This window comes from Chelonia mydas, chromosome 20, assembly GCF_015237465.2.
Source record: "Chelonia mydas isolate rCheMyd1 chromosome 20, rCheMyd1.pri.v2, whole genome shotgun sequence".
In the NCBI taxonomy this organism is placed as follows: Eukaryota; Metazoa; Chordata; order Testudines; family Cheloniidae; genus Chelonia; species Chelonia mydas.
The window spans coordinates 5,328,233-5,345,778 of NC_051260.2; the positions used below are offsets into that span (position 1 = coordinate 5,328,233).

Consider the following 17,546-nt stretch of genomic DNA (forward strand, 5'->3'; position numbering starts at 1 on the left):
GCCCACTTTGAGAACCGCCAGAGTGAAATCCTGCCTGGCTCTGCATCGCCTGCCAAGAGCCTGCCTGAGCAGCAGCAGACATGCCACCCCCCTGGGGAGCGTCTGCCCTATACACCCTGCTGCCAGTGGGGTCTTCCTCACCCCACACCTTCTCCCAATACCCCCATACACTCAGACCCGCCCTTCTGCCCCAGCCTCCAGCCCCCCCCACCTACCCACCCCTAATACCCCTCCCCCAGCCTCCAGCCCCCCCACCTACCCACCCCTAATACCCCCTCCCCCCAGCCTCCAGCCCCCCCCCTCCTACCCACCCCTAATACCCCCTCCCCCAGCCACCAGCCCCCCCTCCTACCCACCCCTAATCCCACCTCCCCCAGCCTCCAGCCCCCCCTCCTACCCACCCCTAATACCCCCTCCCCCAGCCTCCAGCCCCCCCCTCCTACCCACCCCTAATACCCCCCCCCCAGCCTCCAGCCCCCCCCTCCTACCCACCCCTAATACCCCCTCCCCCAGCCTCCAGCCCCCCCCTCCTACCCACCCCTAATACCCCCTCCCCCAGCCTCCAGCCCCCCCCCTCCTACCCACCCCTAATACCCCCTCCCCCAGCCTCCAGCCCCCCCCTCCTACCCACCCCTAATACCCCCTCCCCCAGCCTCCAGCCCCCCCCTCCTACCCACCCCTAATACCCCTCCCCCAGCCTCCAGCCCCCCCCTCCTACCCACCCCTAATACCCCTCCCCCAGCCTCCAGCCCCCCCCTCCTACCCACCCCTAATACCCTCCCCCAGCCTCCAGCCCCCCCCTCCTACCCACCCCTAATACCCCTCCCCCAGCCTCCAGCCCCCCCCTCCTACCCACCCCTAATACCCCTCCCCCAGCCTCCAGCCCCCCCCTCCTACCCACCCCTAATACCCCTCCCCCAGCCTCCAGCCCCCCCCTCCTACCCACCCCTAATACCCCTCCCCCAGCCTCCAGCCCCCCCCCTCCTACCCACCCCTAATACCCCTCCCCCAGCCCCCACCCCCCCCCCTCCTACCCACCCCTAATACCCCTCCCCCAGCCTCCAGCCCCCCCCCTCCTACCTACCCCTAATACCCCTCCCCCACCCTCCAGCCCCCCCCCTCCTACCTCCCCCTAATACCCCTCCCCCAGCCTCCAGCCCCCCCCCTCCTACCTACCCCTAATACCCCTCCCCCAGCCTCCAGCCCCCCCCCCTCCTACCTACCCCTAATACCCCTCCCCCAGCCTCCAGCCCCCCCCCCCCCCCACCTACCCCTAATACCCCTCCCCCAGCCTCCAGCCCCCCCCCCCCCACCTACCCCTAATACCCCTCCCCCAGCCAGCTCCCTGTTCCTTCCTTCTCTCCCCGGGGGCTCCTCCCAGCGCCCCCCTCTGGAGTCCCTGCCCACAGAGCCCCCACTCACAGCGAGCCGGGAGGGGTTGGGGTAACAGCAACCGAAGCCGTCTCCCTCCCCCCGCGCCCGGGCCGGTTCAAATCTCCGCCCCAGCCAATCAGCAGCCCGCGGCGCCCCTCGCTCCGCCCCTTCCTGCCTCGCTGCATGCTGGGGATTGTAGTTCAGGGTCGCTCTGGCTGGGCGTTAGCAGTCCGGGTGGGGGGCGGGGCCGTTTTGCAATTAAACTCCCTCCAGTGTGTGCCCCGTGCAAAGAGAGGATCCTGCCAGCCCGAGTGCGGAAACTCATCGTGTGCACCAGCACCAGTCAGCCGGAGTGTGTGAACTCTGGGGTCCACCACTGTGCAAACCTGTGTGTGCAATGTGTGCCCCCCACCCCCCAAATCTCCGCTATGCTTGGGATAGGAGCTGTAGGGAATGGTCCATATTTAATACCTAGCACTAGAAGGGACGCAGTTTATCGTTCCTGCAAGCCGAGGTGATTGCACACATGGGGCTCCTTGCATCCCTCCCTCCGGTCCCCATAAACTCCTTGCCTGCCAATCTCCCAACCCCTTCTGTTGCAGGGATTCTCTCCAGTCCCCAACATTGTGCCCTGTGCTCTGTATGTCCCCCATTTCCCCTTTCCCTCATGCCAGGGGCTCTATACGACTCCAAACCTTCCTCCCCATGCCAGGGGCACTGCGATCCCTCCATTACCCCCATGCCAGAGGATCTGTGCACACACCCCCATTCCCTCCTCCACCAAGTTCCCCCCTGTCCCTAGTCCCATTCTCCCCACTGTGACCGGGATGCCTGGGGCAGCCCCCACCGGAAATCCCAAGGTCAGGGCAGGCTGCAGAAGGGCGAGCAGATCCTCCCAAGACTGGTGGCTAACACTGAAGTTAAACTCCTCAAACAGACATAAACTGTGCTTCTGATCCCCCACACTGGTTATCAAGAAGCAAAAAACAAATCACACAGGCCCCTTTATTGCATTCCAGTTCTCTGGCTCCCAGTCAGCACCTAGGTCCAGTACAGTGAGAAGTTATTTTAAAAACTCTGCTGACATATACAAAATGTTCTTCTGACCCCAAAGGGTCAGCCACATTACCAGATCAGTATAGGTTTGGATTTTACCCAAAATACCAAGCTGCCAGCCCATCCTTTAGTGTCTAGAACTAAAGGTTTATTACAAAGAAAAAAGAAAGAACAAGAAGAGAGATGTTAAATGATAAAACAGTCACCTATATACAAAGACTTCAAAGTCCATATATCAGGTTCCTAGCAGTATTGGTGAGTTTGCTGGCTAGAAAGTCCCTCTGGAACACATCCACAGCTTGGACTGGTCATTCAGACCTTTGTTCAGAGCTTCAGTTTGTAGCAAAGGTCCTCCAGAGGCAAGAAGAAGGATTGAAGACAAAATGGAGAAGATGCAGCTGCCTTTTATAGTCTTTTGCCATGTGGCCTAGTGCTTCCTTTGTTTCCAATATAAGTTGCCCAGCACATGGCTTGGAAGCCTTTTCTGTCCATAGGCATGCCCCTGCATATGCCTTGCTGAGTCATAAGGTGTATCCCTTGCTTTCTCTCAATGGGTCAGTTGTATAGCTCATGGTCCTTAATGGGCAATCAAGCAGGCTAGGCAGTGCTGATGCCAAACCGTCTGGGGGTGTCACCCTAGAAGCACACACACAGGCAGGGCCACACCAAACTGCAGACTGGAAGCAAGAACTGAACTGAGGGGAGAAGGGTTGAACCCAGGCTGGGAGGGCGTCCAATCTGTGAGTGGAAATACCTTAAATCTCCAGCTGCAGGCCAGTGCAGCTGCCTTTCGCACTCATTTTGCCTATCTACATTATGGATGCTATTGTGGTCTGGGAGGGCAAGGCTGGCCTAAGGATAAAGTAGACTGGTGCTGCTTTAAGCCCGACTGCTGCTACAGTAAAGCAGAGCAAGCAGGCTATAAGCCCAAGATAGAGAGCTATAACTGGGAATGTGAAGACAATGCTGCTGTGTGTGATTCACTAGAAGACAAATGCCAAACAATAGAGTGTGAATGTGACCGCAAAGCTGCCAAGTGTTTGGCTAAAGCCCCTTATTACCCAAGCTACATTTTCTGGCCAGATTTCGTGTGTGGAGATAATCACCCAAAGTGTAAGTTTTAGTGAGACAGGAGGACACTACTCTAATATTTATAAAAATCTGTATGTGTTTTTGAATTTAAAAAAATAAAAATTTCTCTTATCAAAAAAAAAAAAAAGACTTTCTGTAATCTACCTGTGACAATATCTAGGGTGAAAAATTACATTTTGTAACCTGTTTCTTAAGTATATTGAGCTTAGCTTGTGTATTTAATTTGATTTGCTCAGTAATCTGTTTTGTTCTGTCTGTTATCTCTTATAGTCACTTCAAATTCACCTTTTGTAGTTAAAAAACATATTTCTTGTTTATAGTATAACCCCGGTTGTACAAGTCACAATTGGGGGACGGGGTAAGAGGTTGTGCATACCTTCCTCCATATTGAGGGAGGAGGCAGATTTAATAGTATATCTTTGGGTCTGCACCCCAAAGAGGTGGACACTTGAGTGCTGGGGACAAGTCCCTTAAGCTAAGCCTTCACAGAACTGATCTCAGTGTCTGTTTCGTTCTTCAGTTTGGTGTGGCCCTTCCTGTGTGTGTGCTGGATGAGACTTAATAGAATAGCATGGCTCAGCAAGACAGGTAAAAAGGGTACCCAGGCTGGCATAATAGACAGGCTCAGTGGTATCTCAGCTCATCGGATGGCATCCTAAGCGGGACAACCTCTCACCCAGACATACATATCTATAACCCAATAAAAAGGTGATACAAACACATAAATGAGAGTATCATATTTGGCAAATTATAACATTTTTGCAGATCTCTTACATGGCATATCTGCCACAACTCATTGCAATTTTACAATATTAATATTCATAATATCCTAAAGTGTCCCCCAGATTCCATACAGCATCAAACCCACCATTTTCTTTCCTATTTGGGAGCTAAACCATTCAGAATGGCAACATTTTAAACTGTATTGGGAGGATGGGCAGAGCTCATGAGGATGTTATTATATGAGATCTGTTTGCATCATCACTCCGATCATTGTGTTTGCCTGGATTAACCCTTTCCCCCATTATCCATATGTCTTATCTTTTTACATTGTGATTGTGAATTCTTAGGGGCAGGAACTGTCTTCTTATATGTTTGACCATCTGCTAACATAATGGGGCCTCAGTCCTGAAGTGCTCCCATAATACAAACAGTAACAACAACATTGACTGGAAAAAGAAAAGGAGGACTTGTGGCACCTTAGAGACTAACAAATTTATTAGAGCATAAGCTTTCGTGAGCTACAGATGCATCCAATGAAGTGAGCTGTAGCTCACAAAAGCTTATGCTCTAATAAATTTGTTAGCCTCTAAGGTGCCACAAGTCCTCCTTTTCTTTTTATGGATACAGACTAACACGGCAGCTACTCTGAAACCAACATTGACTGGAGGGGTGTTGTGCATTTGACAGCTCTTTGTGAGTCAGTTTCACTCCTCCCTCTGAAAAGTCAATTTCCTTCTTGTTTGTGTGCAGCAAAGCAGCAGAAAGAAAGAATATTTTCAAAGACAGAGAGAGTGAGCATGTAAAACTACAACAATTACCAGGGAGACATAAGGACTAATGTAGAATCCAGTGCCAACTTTCAGAGTTTTATCATGAGTCTCACAATATTCGGCGTAGGTAGTGTCTACATTGAAGTGTACAGTGGGAATACAGCGAGGTGCCTTGATTTTTCAAAGTGCTCAGTATCCAGATGCTACTGCAATGGGAAAGGATGAACACTGCTGAGTTTTGTAGAAAATCTGGCCCTCTGAGAACCAGGAAGCGAAGCTGACTTTTCACCGAGTGGTCATGCTAGGTAAAGTGCAGAAACTAAACAAAGAACATCAAAAGTGTCAAGTGGTTTGGATTTCTAAAATTATCCACTTTTAAAATAATCTAAGGTGGTTGTGGTAACATAACTAACGGCATTAGCTGGTTTACAACCCTGCCAGATCCCCATGTTGCATACCCACAATACAAAGTAAGTTTCTGGCCCCCCTGATTACAGTGAAAAGCCTGAAAATATGACCCCAGTGTGACCTAAAAGCTCAGAAACCCAGAAAGCAAATGAAAAGGACACAAAATGTATTATTTTTAAATCTCAAGATTTTTAAGCCAGTCATACTTTTGGGGGCCTACCTCATGATTTTTGAATGCTTGGGGTCACCACCACTGACTAGCCAGGATGTTCATACCTAGCAACCAAAAAGGAGATTTTCACCCAGCTCTTGGCAGGGAAGCAGAGCAAAGGCCCCAGCTCAAGAACAATGGCCCAGAAGGCATCTGGTGGCGGGCATTAGGGCTGAGATGGAGAGAGCTCTCCCTTTGCACTGACAAAGAGGAGAGAGCCAAAATGGAGACCGCAGCAGCTTGTCCGTGTGGCATGCTGGCTTGGCCAGAATGGACTCCATTTTAACCTTTCTTTCTCTCTGTTAACCTAGGGACTTCCCGACGCCGTGTTCCAGATGACTAACAAACCCTGCTCTGTTCTGAAAAGGCTGCCTAGCGTCACTGCAAATCCTTGCCGAGGTGCCTTGGTCCCTGAAGAGTGGCCAAGTCTCTGAGCGGGAGTCTATGTCATTCTTGCTGGGCAGAGGTCATGGTGTGAAGCAAGGGAGCTGTAGCCCCTGGGCTCAGTCGCAGAGGTGTTGAGGCCCCATGGCCGATCCTTAAGGAAGAATGGGACCCCTTGGGGGTCTGGCCAACTCAAGCAGCTCCTCCAAGGGACTGTTTAAACACTGGGGTGTAGCATAGCTCCTGGGGATCCAGGACACATCCCAATCCCCCTATGAGGCAGGGCAGATCTCTTATCCCCATTCTACAGGTTGGCAACTACGGAACAGAGTGACTAAGAGTTGCCCAAGGTCACACAGGGCATCTGTGGCATAGCAGGGACCTGAACTCGGGTCTCAAGTGCCAGGCTAGTGTCCTAACCATCCTTCCCCTTCATCCTACAGGGGTTGCCTTCAGAGGCAGGGGGGCACTGAAGAAGAGCGCATGCTGAGGCATCCCAGTAGGGGGAGTTGCAATGGGAGTTTTAAATTATCAAGAGTCATTCTGTACACAGCACTTCAGAGCATTAACTTGTCACTCACCGTGAAACAGGAAGGGGGCGCTCTCTATAGGGGAATGCAAGCTGCTGGAGCAAGGCTTCAAGTTTTTACTCTTTATAGACCCAAGACTTCAGGGCCCCTTTAACGAAGATGGACCAGCATGCTGCACCCTTAAGGCCCTGAGTACATTCATGTTTCTGTAATCAATTCCTGACACTCCTCCAGTCCACTTACAAACATGGTTTAATTGGGGGTCCTGGCATCTTTCCCTCCCCCCCATATCTGCAACACAACCTCACCCCTGTTTACCACCCTGCCAAAGCCTATTTGCATTAGCGCATTCAGGGAATAGCTGGGCATCTATCCCAAATTAATGCAGAAGGGGTAGAGTGCCCAGAGGATGGGCAAAAAGCAGCACCAGCAACCCGTGGGGCAATGCACTCAGTGATGGAGGAGGACAGGCCAAACTAGTTTCACCTGAAACTACTGAACTGGATACAGGAAGACAAGTATACGCCTGCATGACTGGCAAGGGCAACTCATTGTTGTCAGCTGCCTTGGTTCCTAACCAAAGTATTAACCACATTCTGTGGGAATGCAGCCATGTTTAGAGACAATCATGCCACCAAACTAGTCATAAACCCTGTTCTAAAATGTGGCGTGATCAGGATTCTAGATTGGGCTTGAGGTTGCAGTTGCTGAGAGGAATCCTCTATTCAATATTCATGCGGGGCAGAGAGCCAGATGCTTCCTGAACCAGGTACTCCATGACAGCCAGCCAGCTACACACAGAGCTCAGGCATTGGCAAACTCAGTTCTCAATTCCTGTCTAACAGGGTGTTGGGAAAGGGCGGTTAACATCTGCCTGAATTAAAATCCTAATCAATAGCAGCCCCCACAGAGTCATCTCCTGGCCCCAACAAATCCAAGTGAAGCGAAGGCGGATCTGCAGCCCTTGAACCAACAACCGTAAGAATAATTAAATTTCCATGCACGGTGAAAGACTTCAGGACACAAAGGAATAAAACCACAGGAGATGTTTTCTCCAAGGAAAAAGTTTTATTTCTTTCTTATTTAAAAAAAATAATAGAGTGAAGGGGTTTGGAGTTTGGCTCATGCAGTAACTGGGGTCAACACCTCCAACATGTGAAGAGAGTCTCTTTCCTTGTTCTCCCCCCAGCAAAAGCTAGGGGCCAAGCAGCTGTGATATGTGCTCCCGCTGCCTGGCCTCTCCCGCCACCTCCAAACATGGCAGCTACAGAACCGAGGATGCGGGGAGCTCCCAGAGTTTGAAGGCCCGGGTTAGGAAGTTTTGGACGCAGGCACTCCACGGGTGGGAAGGAACAAACTATGCTCTTTGGGCACTCACGAGGCTGCTTGTGATTTATACAAATTTTGTTTGAAACAATACGTTTTTCCAAGTGAAAGTTAGAACATACCGGACCGGCCCCAACACCCAAAGACCAGTCCTCAGAGCAACTGTCTTTTCTACAGAGTCTCTCTCACTTAGAGTCCTCTCCTCTAGCCCAGAATCTTGGTATTCAAAGTATTAAGCTTTTGGAGACTTTACCAACGGGGGGGTGGGGGGTGGTGCCAGTCGTGCCAGGCATGTGATCAGAGCTCTGGGGAGGACAGCTCATTCTGCCCCTGCGGGCTAGGCACCTTGAGCTCTGCATTGTTCCGGACCACGGTGAAGAGGCTAACGACGGCCAACAACGCCATCACCATCATCACAGAGCATATGGTGAACATGTTCCTGGTACCTGTCTTGTAGTCGCTGTCATGGAGGATAAGCATGCCAAGGCAAGCCAGCAGGTTCAGGGGGATGCGGAACCAGTTCATCACGCCCACCTGGTCCTTCTCTGGGATCACCTTCCGCCGGAGGAAGCCCATGGCAGGGAAATACAGCCCACAGGAGAGTTCAATCAGCAAAAAGGCCAGGAAGGACTCAGAAGGGTTCTCCTGCCCAGGGTTGGTGGAGAAAGTCAGCATGAAGAGGGAGAAGAATACCATCAAGACAGAAAGAGAGAGGATGTGCATGGGCTGGAGGTGGTACCTCTTGGATGTGGCAATACGGTACAGCGATGATCCCACCATGCTGGCAGCCATGAAGCTGGAGAAGACAATGCCCAGAGGTGGGTTGTGGGGATCGAGAACGGGTGTCCAGAGGAAGATGAAGATATAGATGACACTTTCAAACAAGGCCTGGATAGTGCCCAAGAGCAGGACACGCCGGTCAGACAGCAGACACTTCAAACCATCGATGCAAGTCTTGGACAGTGCCCGCTTCTTGCCATAGTTCTCATCCCAGTTCTTCATGGCAAAGATGCCTGTCAGCATGAGGAAGGGGATGGAGACCATGAATGGGGCCACGGGGCCCAAGCCCAGCCACTCAGCGAAGAAGTTGGCTGTCACCCCCGCTCCGATCGCAATGACATTGTTCCAGAAGGTGGCCCTCGAAAAGGTGGCCGGGATCCACTCTGCCGGGAAGTCATGCCGTTCCACATGCTCATGCACATACCACGCCTCGAAGGCGGAGAACAGCAGGGCTGTGGACAACCCCCCTAATATCCTCCCCACTACCAGCACAAAGTAATCCCAGGACAGCTTGGTGAGGCAGCAGACCGAGTAAGTCAGGGAGAAGAGGATGCAGGATTTCTTGCGACCCAGCCAGTCAACCAAGGAGGTGGAGACCAGTCCAAAGAGCACACTGGAGGCAAAGCCGCAGACATAAATGATGGCGATCTGGCCCTCCAGGAAGTGGTAGTGCTGGTAGAGTTTATAGAGGTAGGGGCCCTGTAGCCAGTCAGCCGCCAGAGCCAGGAAATACACTTGGTAGTAGTCCAGCTGGAACCGCAGGAAGACAGGGTTGGTACAGGCGCTGACAGTGAGCTTGGCGCGGCAGGCGGAGAACTCCAAACCCAGGCATATTGCTAGCAGGACAGCAAAGGCGACATATGCAGTGAGTAGCATGGTGCCTCAAAACATCATGTGCATCCCCTGGGATCTACTCCAAAGCACCTGAGAGAAGAGAAGAACTTGCAGTGAGACACAGATGGGAGAGCCACCTTTCCTGAATTTATGACAGCCAGCAGAGGCCGCAGCCCCGAGCACATAGCAGTTTGTGACGCCTTGCACTGCTGTCAAACTGGCTTTGCTTGGAGATTAACCTCAGGCTCCCATGCACATACCCTGTGGGATGCTCTCTCCTTCCTAGAGTGCTCTGGCCCTTCTGTTCTTAGCTGGGCATGTGGCCTCCCTCTGAAACTTTCCACTTGACCCCCAAGTCCCACAGGGTAGATGAGACATATAATTGGAAGTGCAGCCAGGAAATGTTCATTCAGAGTGGCCCAAGGGGAGGGGAAGAAGTGTATAATTAGAAGTTGATGCTAAGGAAAGGGAAACTTGGGCTGAGAATTAGGGAAACCTTTCTGGGACTGAGATCTCTCAGGCTGTGGAAGAGTCTCCCCAAGGGAAGTACCGGAAGCCCCATTAGTTAGGATGTTTAGAACTGGACAGGATAAAACACCAGTGAATACATTGCAGGGAGCTATCCTGCATGAGCCAAGGGTTGAGAGATATTGACTAGATGATTTAGGCTTTTAGACCATCCTATAGGGGGTAATTCCTAGGATTCCCTCCAGCTGTTTCATCTGCCTCCCTCCAACCCCATATTTGCAAATTTTCAAAACCTGAATCATCAGCTGAACTTGCTGCATTCTTCCATCCCTCTCTTGATAAGGGACCTCAGATCCCAACAGCAGTTCAGATCTCTCTGATTTAAGTTAAGTGACTTGACCAAGGTCACACAGGAAGTCTGTGTCTGAGCTGGAACTGAAGTCAGGTCTCCTGAATCCCAGTCCAATGGCCTGACCACAGTAAATCATCCTTCTCACCCTGGGTGATAAAGACCTTCCTGCCATCGTACCCCCAGGGTTTAACCTCAACTAGCAACAACACTGACTCCAATTCATCGTTATCGACATTGACCACAAAGTCATGGGACGTATGCTGTCAGCTAACTTGACTCTACACAATTATGTAGTAACACAATAACATATGGTAGTGAAGACAAGGCCACAGATGGTGCAACTGGTTTCATGATCTTTGATACCTCTTCATTGTGAATGGATGTAAAGGTTTTGGTACCAACAGACTGTTGGACAGAGTAGCTAATGCCACAAATCAATGCTAGAAAAAAATCACATCCTGTTTTCCTAGCCTCAAGTCATAGGGGAGGATAACAGTTACAATGAAAAGAGGAAAAAAAAAAAAAAAAAAAAGCATGTGATCTGCTGTGTGATATTTGTAGTTCTCTGGCTGTGTTCCTGAAGGAAAGATCCACTGGGGACACTTGAATCAGAGATTTTAACTTCCATCTTGGCACATGTTTTTAAAGAAAAATTACAAAAAGACATGCCACCAGTTTCACAGCCAAACTTCACAGTGATTACCATAGAATGGCTTCCTTTAGGTCTCCTGTAAATTACAAGATTGCCAGAAAGTGCCTGGAACCGTCCCCTCCTTTAATCTGGGTATGGCACAATAAAGCCTCCCCTTGCATCTGTGTCCTCCTTCACATCATTCTAAACCGCGCTTCAGATGCTCTTGTTGAGTTTCTTTGTAGCTCTACCTTTTAAAGAGACTCTATTTCTTTTTGGTAAAGCAACGGTGAAAGGTGCCAGACTGAACACTCTGGAGGCAAAAGTCCTGTTTAGTCATAGAGGGAGAACAGCGTAGGCTGGGGCACAGCCAGCATCACCCGCATTCCCCTGCCCACATGCCTCCAACCTGACCTGAAGGGATTCTTTTGTTCAAGGAGTGAAAGAGCAGGTTAGCCTGTATACTCTGTTCAATTTTAAGCCTATGGGCTGAGACCTGCAACTTGTGATGACGACCTCTGTGCTCTGGTCTGAGAGCCTCCTGCAAATTAATACAGGACATCAAAACTTTCCTCTCACCAACACTCTCCCACCTGAGCTCAAAGATAAGCCAGAGGACAGATCAAATGTGAAAGAGCTCGAGATTGCTCTTAGTACAGTTGCTAGGGGCCAGTGTGTTCAGTAACCATCACCACATTGGGCAAACTGGACAGTCTCCGCGTAAAAGAATAAATGGACACAAATCAGATGTCAAGAATTATAATATTCATAAACCAGTCGGAGAACACTTCAATCTCTCTGGTCACTCAATTTCTGATCTCAAAGTGACTATCCTTCAACAACAAAACTTCGAAAACAGACTCCAGCGAGAGACTGCTGAATTGGAATTAATTTGCAAATTGGATACAATTAACTTAGGCTTGAATAGAGACTGGGAGTGGTTGAGTCATTATACTAAGTAATGACAGGTTTCAGAGTAACAGCCATGTAAGTCTGTATTCGCAAAAAGAAAAGGAGTACTTGTGGCACCTTAGAGACTAATCAATTTATCTGAGCATAAGCTTTCGTGAGCTTCAGCTCAAATAAATTGGTTAGCCTCTAAGGTGCCACAAGTACTCCTTTTCTTTATACTAAATAAAACTATTTCCCCTTGTTTATTCCTCCCCCGCGCTGTTCCTCAGACGTTCTTGTTAACTCCTGGAAATGTGCTGGAAATGGCCCATCTTGATTATCACTTCAAAAGGTTTTCTCAACCCACACCCCCCTCTCCTGCTGGTAATAGCTCATCTTAAGTGATCACTCTCCTTACAATGTGTATTTTTTCATGGTCTGTGTGTATATAAAATCTCCTCACTGTACTTCCGACTTTATGCATCCGATGAAGTGAGCTGTAGCTCACGAAAGCTTATGCTCAAATAAATTGGTTAGTCTCTAAGGTGCCACAAGTACTCCTTTTCTTTTTGCGAATACAGACTAACGCGGCTGCTACTCTGAAACCATCACCACATTGACTCCTGTGCTCTGGAGAAACTCACTAGCATAGAAACAGTCTGCGGAAAACATGGTCAAAGTGGCAACAGCAGCCCTGTTAGCGGCAGGAAACATTTTAACAGAAGAGAGCACTTTATACGTGGGCTTGGGAAGGGAGAGGAGGAGTCACCACAGCATCTCCCCACGCCTCCCTAGGAAAAGGGCAAAGCTGAGCAGGGCAACCATGTGGAGTTATAGCCTCAACCTCATCAAGAGCACTTGGGGGCCACAGCCCCCATTGGCAGGCAGCTCCACCCAGCTCAGAGGGATTCCCCCCCCCCAGACTCCTCCCATTCCCACCCCTCCACTCACAGCCCCCCAGGCTCCCCCACAAGGATTTGCCTCAGAACCCGCAACTAACTCTCCGTTCCCGCACAAAAAGTATCCCCCAGCTTCGCTCCCTCTCGAGTCCCCCACTCCCCCGAAGCCTGAGCCTCCCTCTCCCCTGAGAGCTCTCCCTCGAGTCTCCCCACAGAGCCCCCACTCCTCCCAGAGCCCCCTCCAGCCCCCCCTCCCAGAGCCCCCCTCCTCGCAGCCTCCCCTTCCAGCCCCTCCCTCCCAGAGCCTCCCCCTCCTTCCCTCAGCCCCCCTCCTCCCAGAGCCCCCCTCCTCGCAGCCTCCCCTTCCAGCCCCTCCCTCCCAGAGCCTCCCCCTCCTTCCCTCAGCCCCCCCTCCCAGAGCCCCCCTCCTCGCAGCCTCCCCTTCCAGCCCCTCCCTCCCAGAGCCTCCCCCTCCTTCCCTCAGCCCCCCTCCTCCCAGAGCCCCCTCCCTCACCCCCGAGCCTCCCCCTCCAGAGCCTCCCCCCGCAGAGCCCCCACTCCCCGGGGTTCCCAGAGCCCCCCCCCAGTTTCCCCAGCGTTCAGCTCCCCACTCAGCCCCTCACCTTCCCCGCTCGCTCGGGGCGGGGGGGGGGGGCTTCTCGCCAGCACCCGCCCGCCTCATTGACACGCAACCCGACCCGCTTCCGCGACACCCTGCCGGCCCCCGTCCGAGGCAGCCCAGGGCGCCGCCATGCTGGAGAAGGGGTCACGTGATGGGGGAGCCGCTTTGGCCCCGCCCACAGGGCGAGCGTTGCAGGGGGAGGGGTTGCCGGGCCGCTCGTGCTGCTTTCGCACCTTCTCCGGGACCTCTCCCCCCTCCCCACCCGGAAGGCCTGAGTCGCGGGTGTTGGGCGCACGAGGCCGGCCCAGCGTTGCCATGGTGCTGGTGCGTGACGTCCTACCGTTGCCACGGTGATGGCTCATGACATCCTCGCGTCGCCGGGGTGACGGCGCATGACGTCAGAGTGCTGCTGGTGCGTGACATCAGCGCGTGGCCCGCTCCCAACGCGGCCACAGGACCCTGGGGGCCGGGGGCAAAGCGGGGTGCAGGGTCACGTGACGCCCACGTGGGGTGACCTGGCCCGGCGGGGACCCCCTCAAAATGTGGCCACGTGCTGCAGCCCGGCGAAGTGGCAGGGCGGGGAGGCCCCAAAATGCCAGTGTGGGGCATGTAAGTGGCTGGCGGGGGGGGCAAAGCACCACTTCCCCTGTCACAGCCTCCTGGAGTCATGGCGTCACCCCAGCCGCGCGTCGCAACAAGGCCGGCGTCGTGTCAGCAGGAAGCTCCGCCAGAGCCTGCTCCCCTTTTATCTGGCTGAGGTGCTTCCACGGCTCCCATTCCCGCAGCGCTGGAGCGCATCGCAGCCATTACTGGGTTTATCTTCACAACCCCACCCCGCCCCCGCGTGAGATTGAGAAGCACTATTACCCCCATTTTAAAGAGGGGACCCTGCGGCGCAGAGAGGCTAAAGACCTGTACAGTTCTACCTCCGCTTGCCGCGCAGTACGTGGTCACGGAGACAAGCTCGGTGTGGGTTGCCCAAGGTCGCACAGGAAGCCAGCGAGTGACACAGCCAGAACTTGAACCTGAATCACCAGGGCTGGTGCCATAACCACTGCTGGACCTCATCACTTATCCTTTGCCTTCCCCAGCCTACCACCAGGCCTGCCCCTTGCTCTTCCTGGGGCTGAAGTCATCTTTTCCACAGCGCTCCCAGCCCCTGCTAGCCCAGTGTTGCAGAGATCAGGATCCCTGTATGACCCCAGAGCTTCACCCAGCACTTATGTAAAGAAATAGATTTGAAAAATGTAGCTCAAATAATGTCCCATCAATTTCTTTCCCTTGGGAGTAGCACAGGCTCCTCGGATCCAAACAGCTCGGCCTTGATACAGACTGTGAACATCGAACGCAGTGGCCCACCATCCCTGCTCGGCTGTGCTGCTGGACCATACAGTGTCTTTCCTCTTTATTCTTCGGAAGCGCTTTCCCCCCAGCACAGCCCCATTCGGCTGCTGGGTGCTAGGGCACTGGTCTCCAGCTCCATCGGGGCTGCCTGTCTCTTTGCCCTTGAATCATAGAATCGTAGAATCATGGAATATCAGGGTTGGAAGGGACCTCAGGAGGTCATCTAGTCCAACCCCCTGCTCAAAGCAGGACCAATCCCCAATCAAATCATCCCAGCCAAGGCTTTGTCAAGCCTGACCTTAAAAACTTCCAAGGAAGGAGATTCTACCACCTCCCTAGGTAACGCATTCCAGTGTTTCACCACCCTCCTAGTGAAAAAGTTTTTCCTAATATCCAACTTAAACCTCCCCCACTGCAACTTGAGACTATTACTCCTTGTCCTGTCCTCTTCTACCACTGAGAATAGTCTAGAACCATCCTCTCTGGAACCACCTCTCAGGTAGTTGAAAGCAGCTATCAAATCCCCCCTCATTCTTGTCTTCTGCAGACTAAACAATCCCAGTTCCCTCAGCCTCTCCTCATAAGTCATGTGTTCCAGACCCCTAATCATTTTTGTTGCCCTTCGCTGGACTCTCTCCAATTTATCCACATCCTTCTTGTAGTGTGGGGCCCAAAACTGGACACAGTACTCCAGATGAGGCCTCACCAACCTTGGGTCAAATGCTGCATGCCAAAGGGCGGGTGTGGCATCATGCTCCAGCATTTGGTGCCGGGAAATGAGATGTAATTAAGAATCACAAGAAATGGGAGGGAGCAGCCCATTTTAGTACGTGGGCAGCATGGCACGCAAAACTGGGCTAAAACCTGCTAGAGAGATTAAGGGGCATGTTTCCAGGGAACAGAGGCTCTGTGCATGCCTCGTTATGAGCCTGGATTTGCCCAGTTAACCTAGATTTACACCACTGTGAGAGCAGAATTTGGCTCTGTGTGTCAGTGGCTCTATTGTTGTTGCTGTGTTTGTCTGCAAGGTGGGCTCCAGATAGTCACTTTCTGGGCAACAATCACAGCCGAGCAGATGTTCCCAAACCAGCTGTTTTCCTCCTCAGCAGAATGATCCCTGATGCTACAGTAGAACAGTGAAGGTTTCAGGCTTTTGGAACTCAGGGTCCCAGACTGGGTGTTGGACAAGGAGACTGCAGAGCGGGAGGGTTGGATCCTCTGCTGATCGGCATGGGAGGTGCGGGCCTGGCAGTGGAGAGGTAACAAGGTGTATTTCACCACCCTTGTGCCTCCGGGATTCCAGCTTGCAAAGGAGGGTGGCCAACATCAGTCCTGGATTGCGCCTGTACTGGGAGTGTTCCCATCCTGGAACCAAAGCCACAAAGGTGAGGTCAGAAGAAGGGATTGGCATTGGTACCCCCTCCCTCAAAATTCAGAGGGATCCAGCTTTGAGGCTCTGGTTTTGACCCATCTCTGAAGGGTCACACGAACACTGGTTTGATACTAGGGTAACCCCATTGACTTCATGGCAGTGTTACCAACTCTTGTGAGTTGGAGAGTTTTCTTAAAGTCCCAGCTCCTGAAGTCATGCGAATACAAGAGAATCTCAGCCTTCATTTAAAAAAAAAGTAAGTTTCTATCATCATAAATTCTGCATATATGTTAAAGGGTTTTAGGGACCAAATATACCCTTGTCTCACACCCCACCCAGTGGAAAACCCGCTGGTTGCACTTTGACCTGTTGGTGATAGAGACTAGTGATGCGTTCAATGACAGGCTTTGGAATCCCCATGTCTGCCAGTATCCTCCAAAGATGGGGGTGTGGGACAATATCTAACACTTTTGGGGCGTCAGTGAAACACATGATTAATGGATGAATGCACTCTGCATTTTTCAATGATGTGACAGATATTTACGATTTTGTCACATGTGTCTGGGCCTTCTCTGGAACCAACTTGTTGGGGTGGTAGTTTTGCTTCTATCCTTCATTTCATGCAACGCTGGATTACATTGAGCAGAGCTTTGCTTGCATGCGATGTGAGGATCGTACGATAGTCACTTTACTCTGTTATTTCTCCCTACTTTGGTAAAGGCAGAAAAGGTCCCTTCAGCCAGTCCTCTGGCCAATCTCTAGTCACCCCCTACATCTTTGCAGATTTACCATGTAAGATCAATAACTGAGGCTGGCTCGCTCAGCTGTGGCCTCCCTTAAGAAAATATGGAAAAACTATTACATCTCGAAATGTGGGAAGGTGCAACTGGCGAAAAGTCTAATTTTTTCAGAGCAATTTCTGGATGTGAATCATGGGAAGTTAATGCTGCTGGCCAGAAGACAACTGAAGCTTTTGAAATGTGCTGGCAAAGACTTTTGCATATGTCCTGGACGAAAAAAGAAGGGCAAATGCCTATGTTGGAAATATTATTGGAGAGAAGCAGACCTGGATGCCAGAAATCAACAGATGCAAACTTATGTGCTGTGGTCACCTGAGACATAGAGATGGGAATAACCTTGAGAAAATTATTATGGAAAGAATGGTGGAAGGTCATTGTAGTAGGGGACGACCAGGAGGTGATGGATGGATGGTGTGCAGAAGATCAGTGGAAGGTCAGCTACTGAGCACTCAAAGCTAGCGATGGATTGTGAAGGCTTCTAAAAATTTCAATAAATGGATGTACTAGCTTAGGTTTCTTTCCCTTGTGGCTGAGGAAAAAAGCTGGAAAACATGATCCCTGAAGGCTAAAAAACCTGAAAGTAACTAAAGGATCCCCAAATTATTGTATTTTTAAAACCTCAGGAATTTTAAGCCAATTGCATGATTTGGGGAGGGCTGGACTCTTGATGCTCGAATGG

The 17,546-nt window shown here is 51.5% G+C and overlaps 2 protein-coding genes across 2 annotated transcripts in view; both read right to left on the reverse strand.

The window, feature by feature from the left end:
- Positions 1 to 1,553, reverse strand: part of ESPL1 (extra spindle pole bodies like 1, separase) — a 28,528-nt gene extending 26,975 nt beyond the window's left edge. The window contains exon 1 of the mRNA XM_037884209.2: positions 1,423 to 1,553. The gene's annotated coding sequence lies outside the window, so the exon portion shown is untranslated. The remainder of the gene's footprint in view (positions 1 to 1,422) is intronic.
- A 6,043-nt stretch (positions 1,554 to 7,596) lies between these two features.
- MFSD5 (major facilitator superfamily domain containing 5) lies at positions 7,597 to 13,684 on the reverse strand. Its single transcript, XM_037884081.2, has 2 exons — positions 13,353 to 13,684; positions 7,597 to 9,578 (listed from the first exon to the last, which is right to left on the reverse strand). Exon 2 carries the CDS (start codon positions 9,528 to 9,530, stop codon positions 8,172 to 8,174), a length of 1,359 nt encoding a protein of 452 aa, XP_037740009.1. The 5' UTR covers positions 9,531 to 9,578; positions 13,353 to 13,684; the 3' UTR covers positions 7,597 to 8,171.
- Between the last annotated feature and the right edge of the window lie 3,862 nt (positions 13,685 to 17,546).

What these genes read in the sequence shown, in the direction of transcription:
- MFSD5 (XM_037884081.2), bottom strand. Translation starts at nt 9,530, where the DNA reads ATGCTACTCACTGCATATGTCGCCTTTGCTGTCCTGCTAGCAATATGC.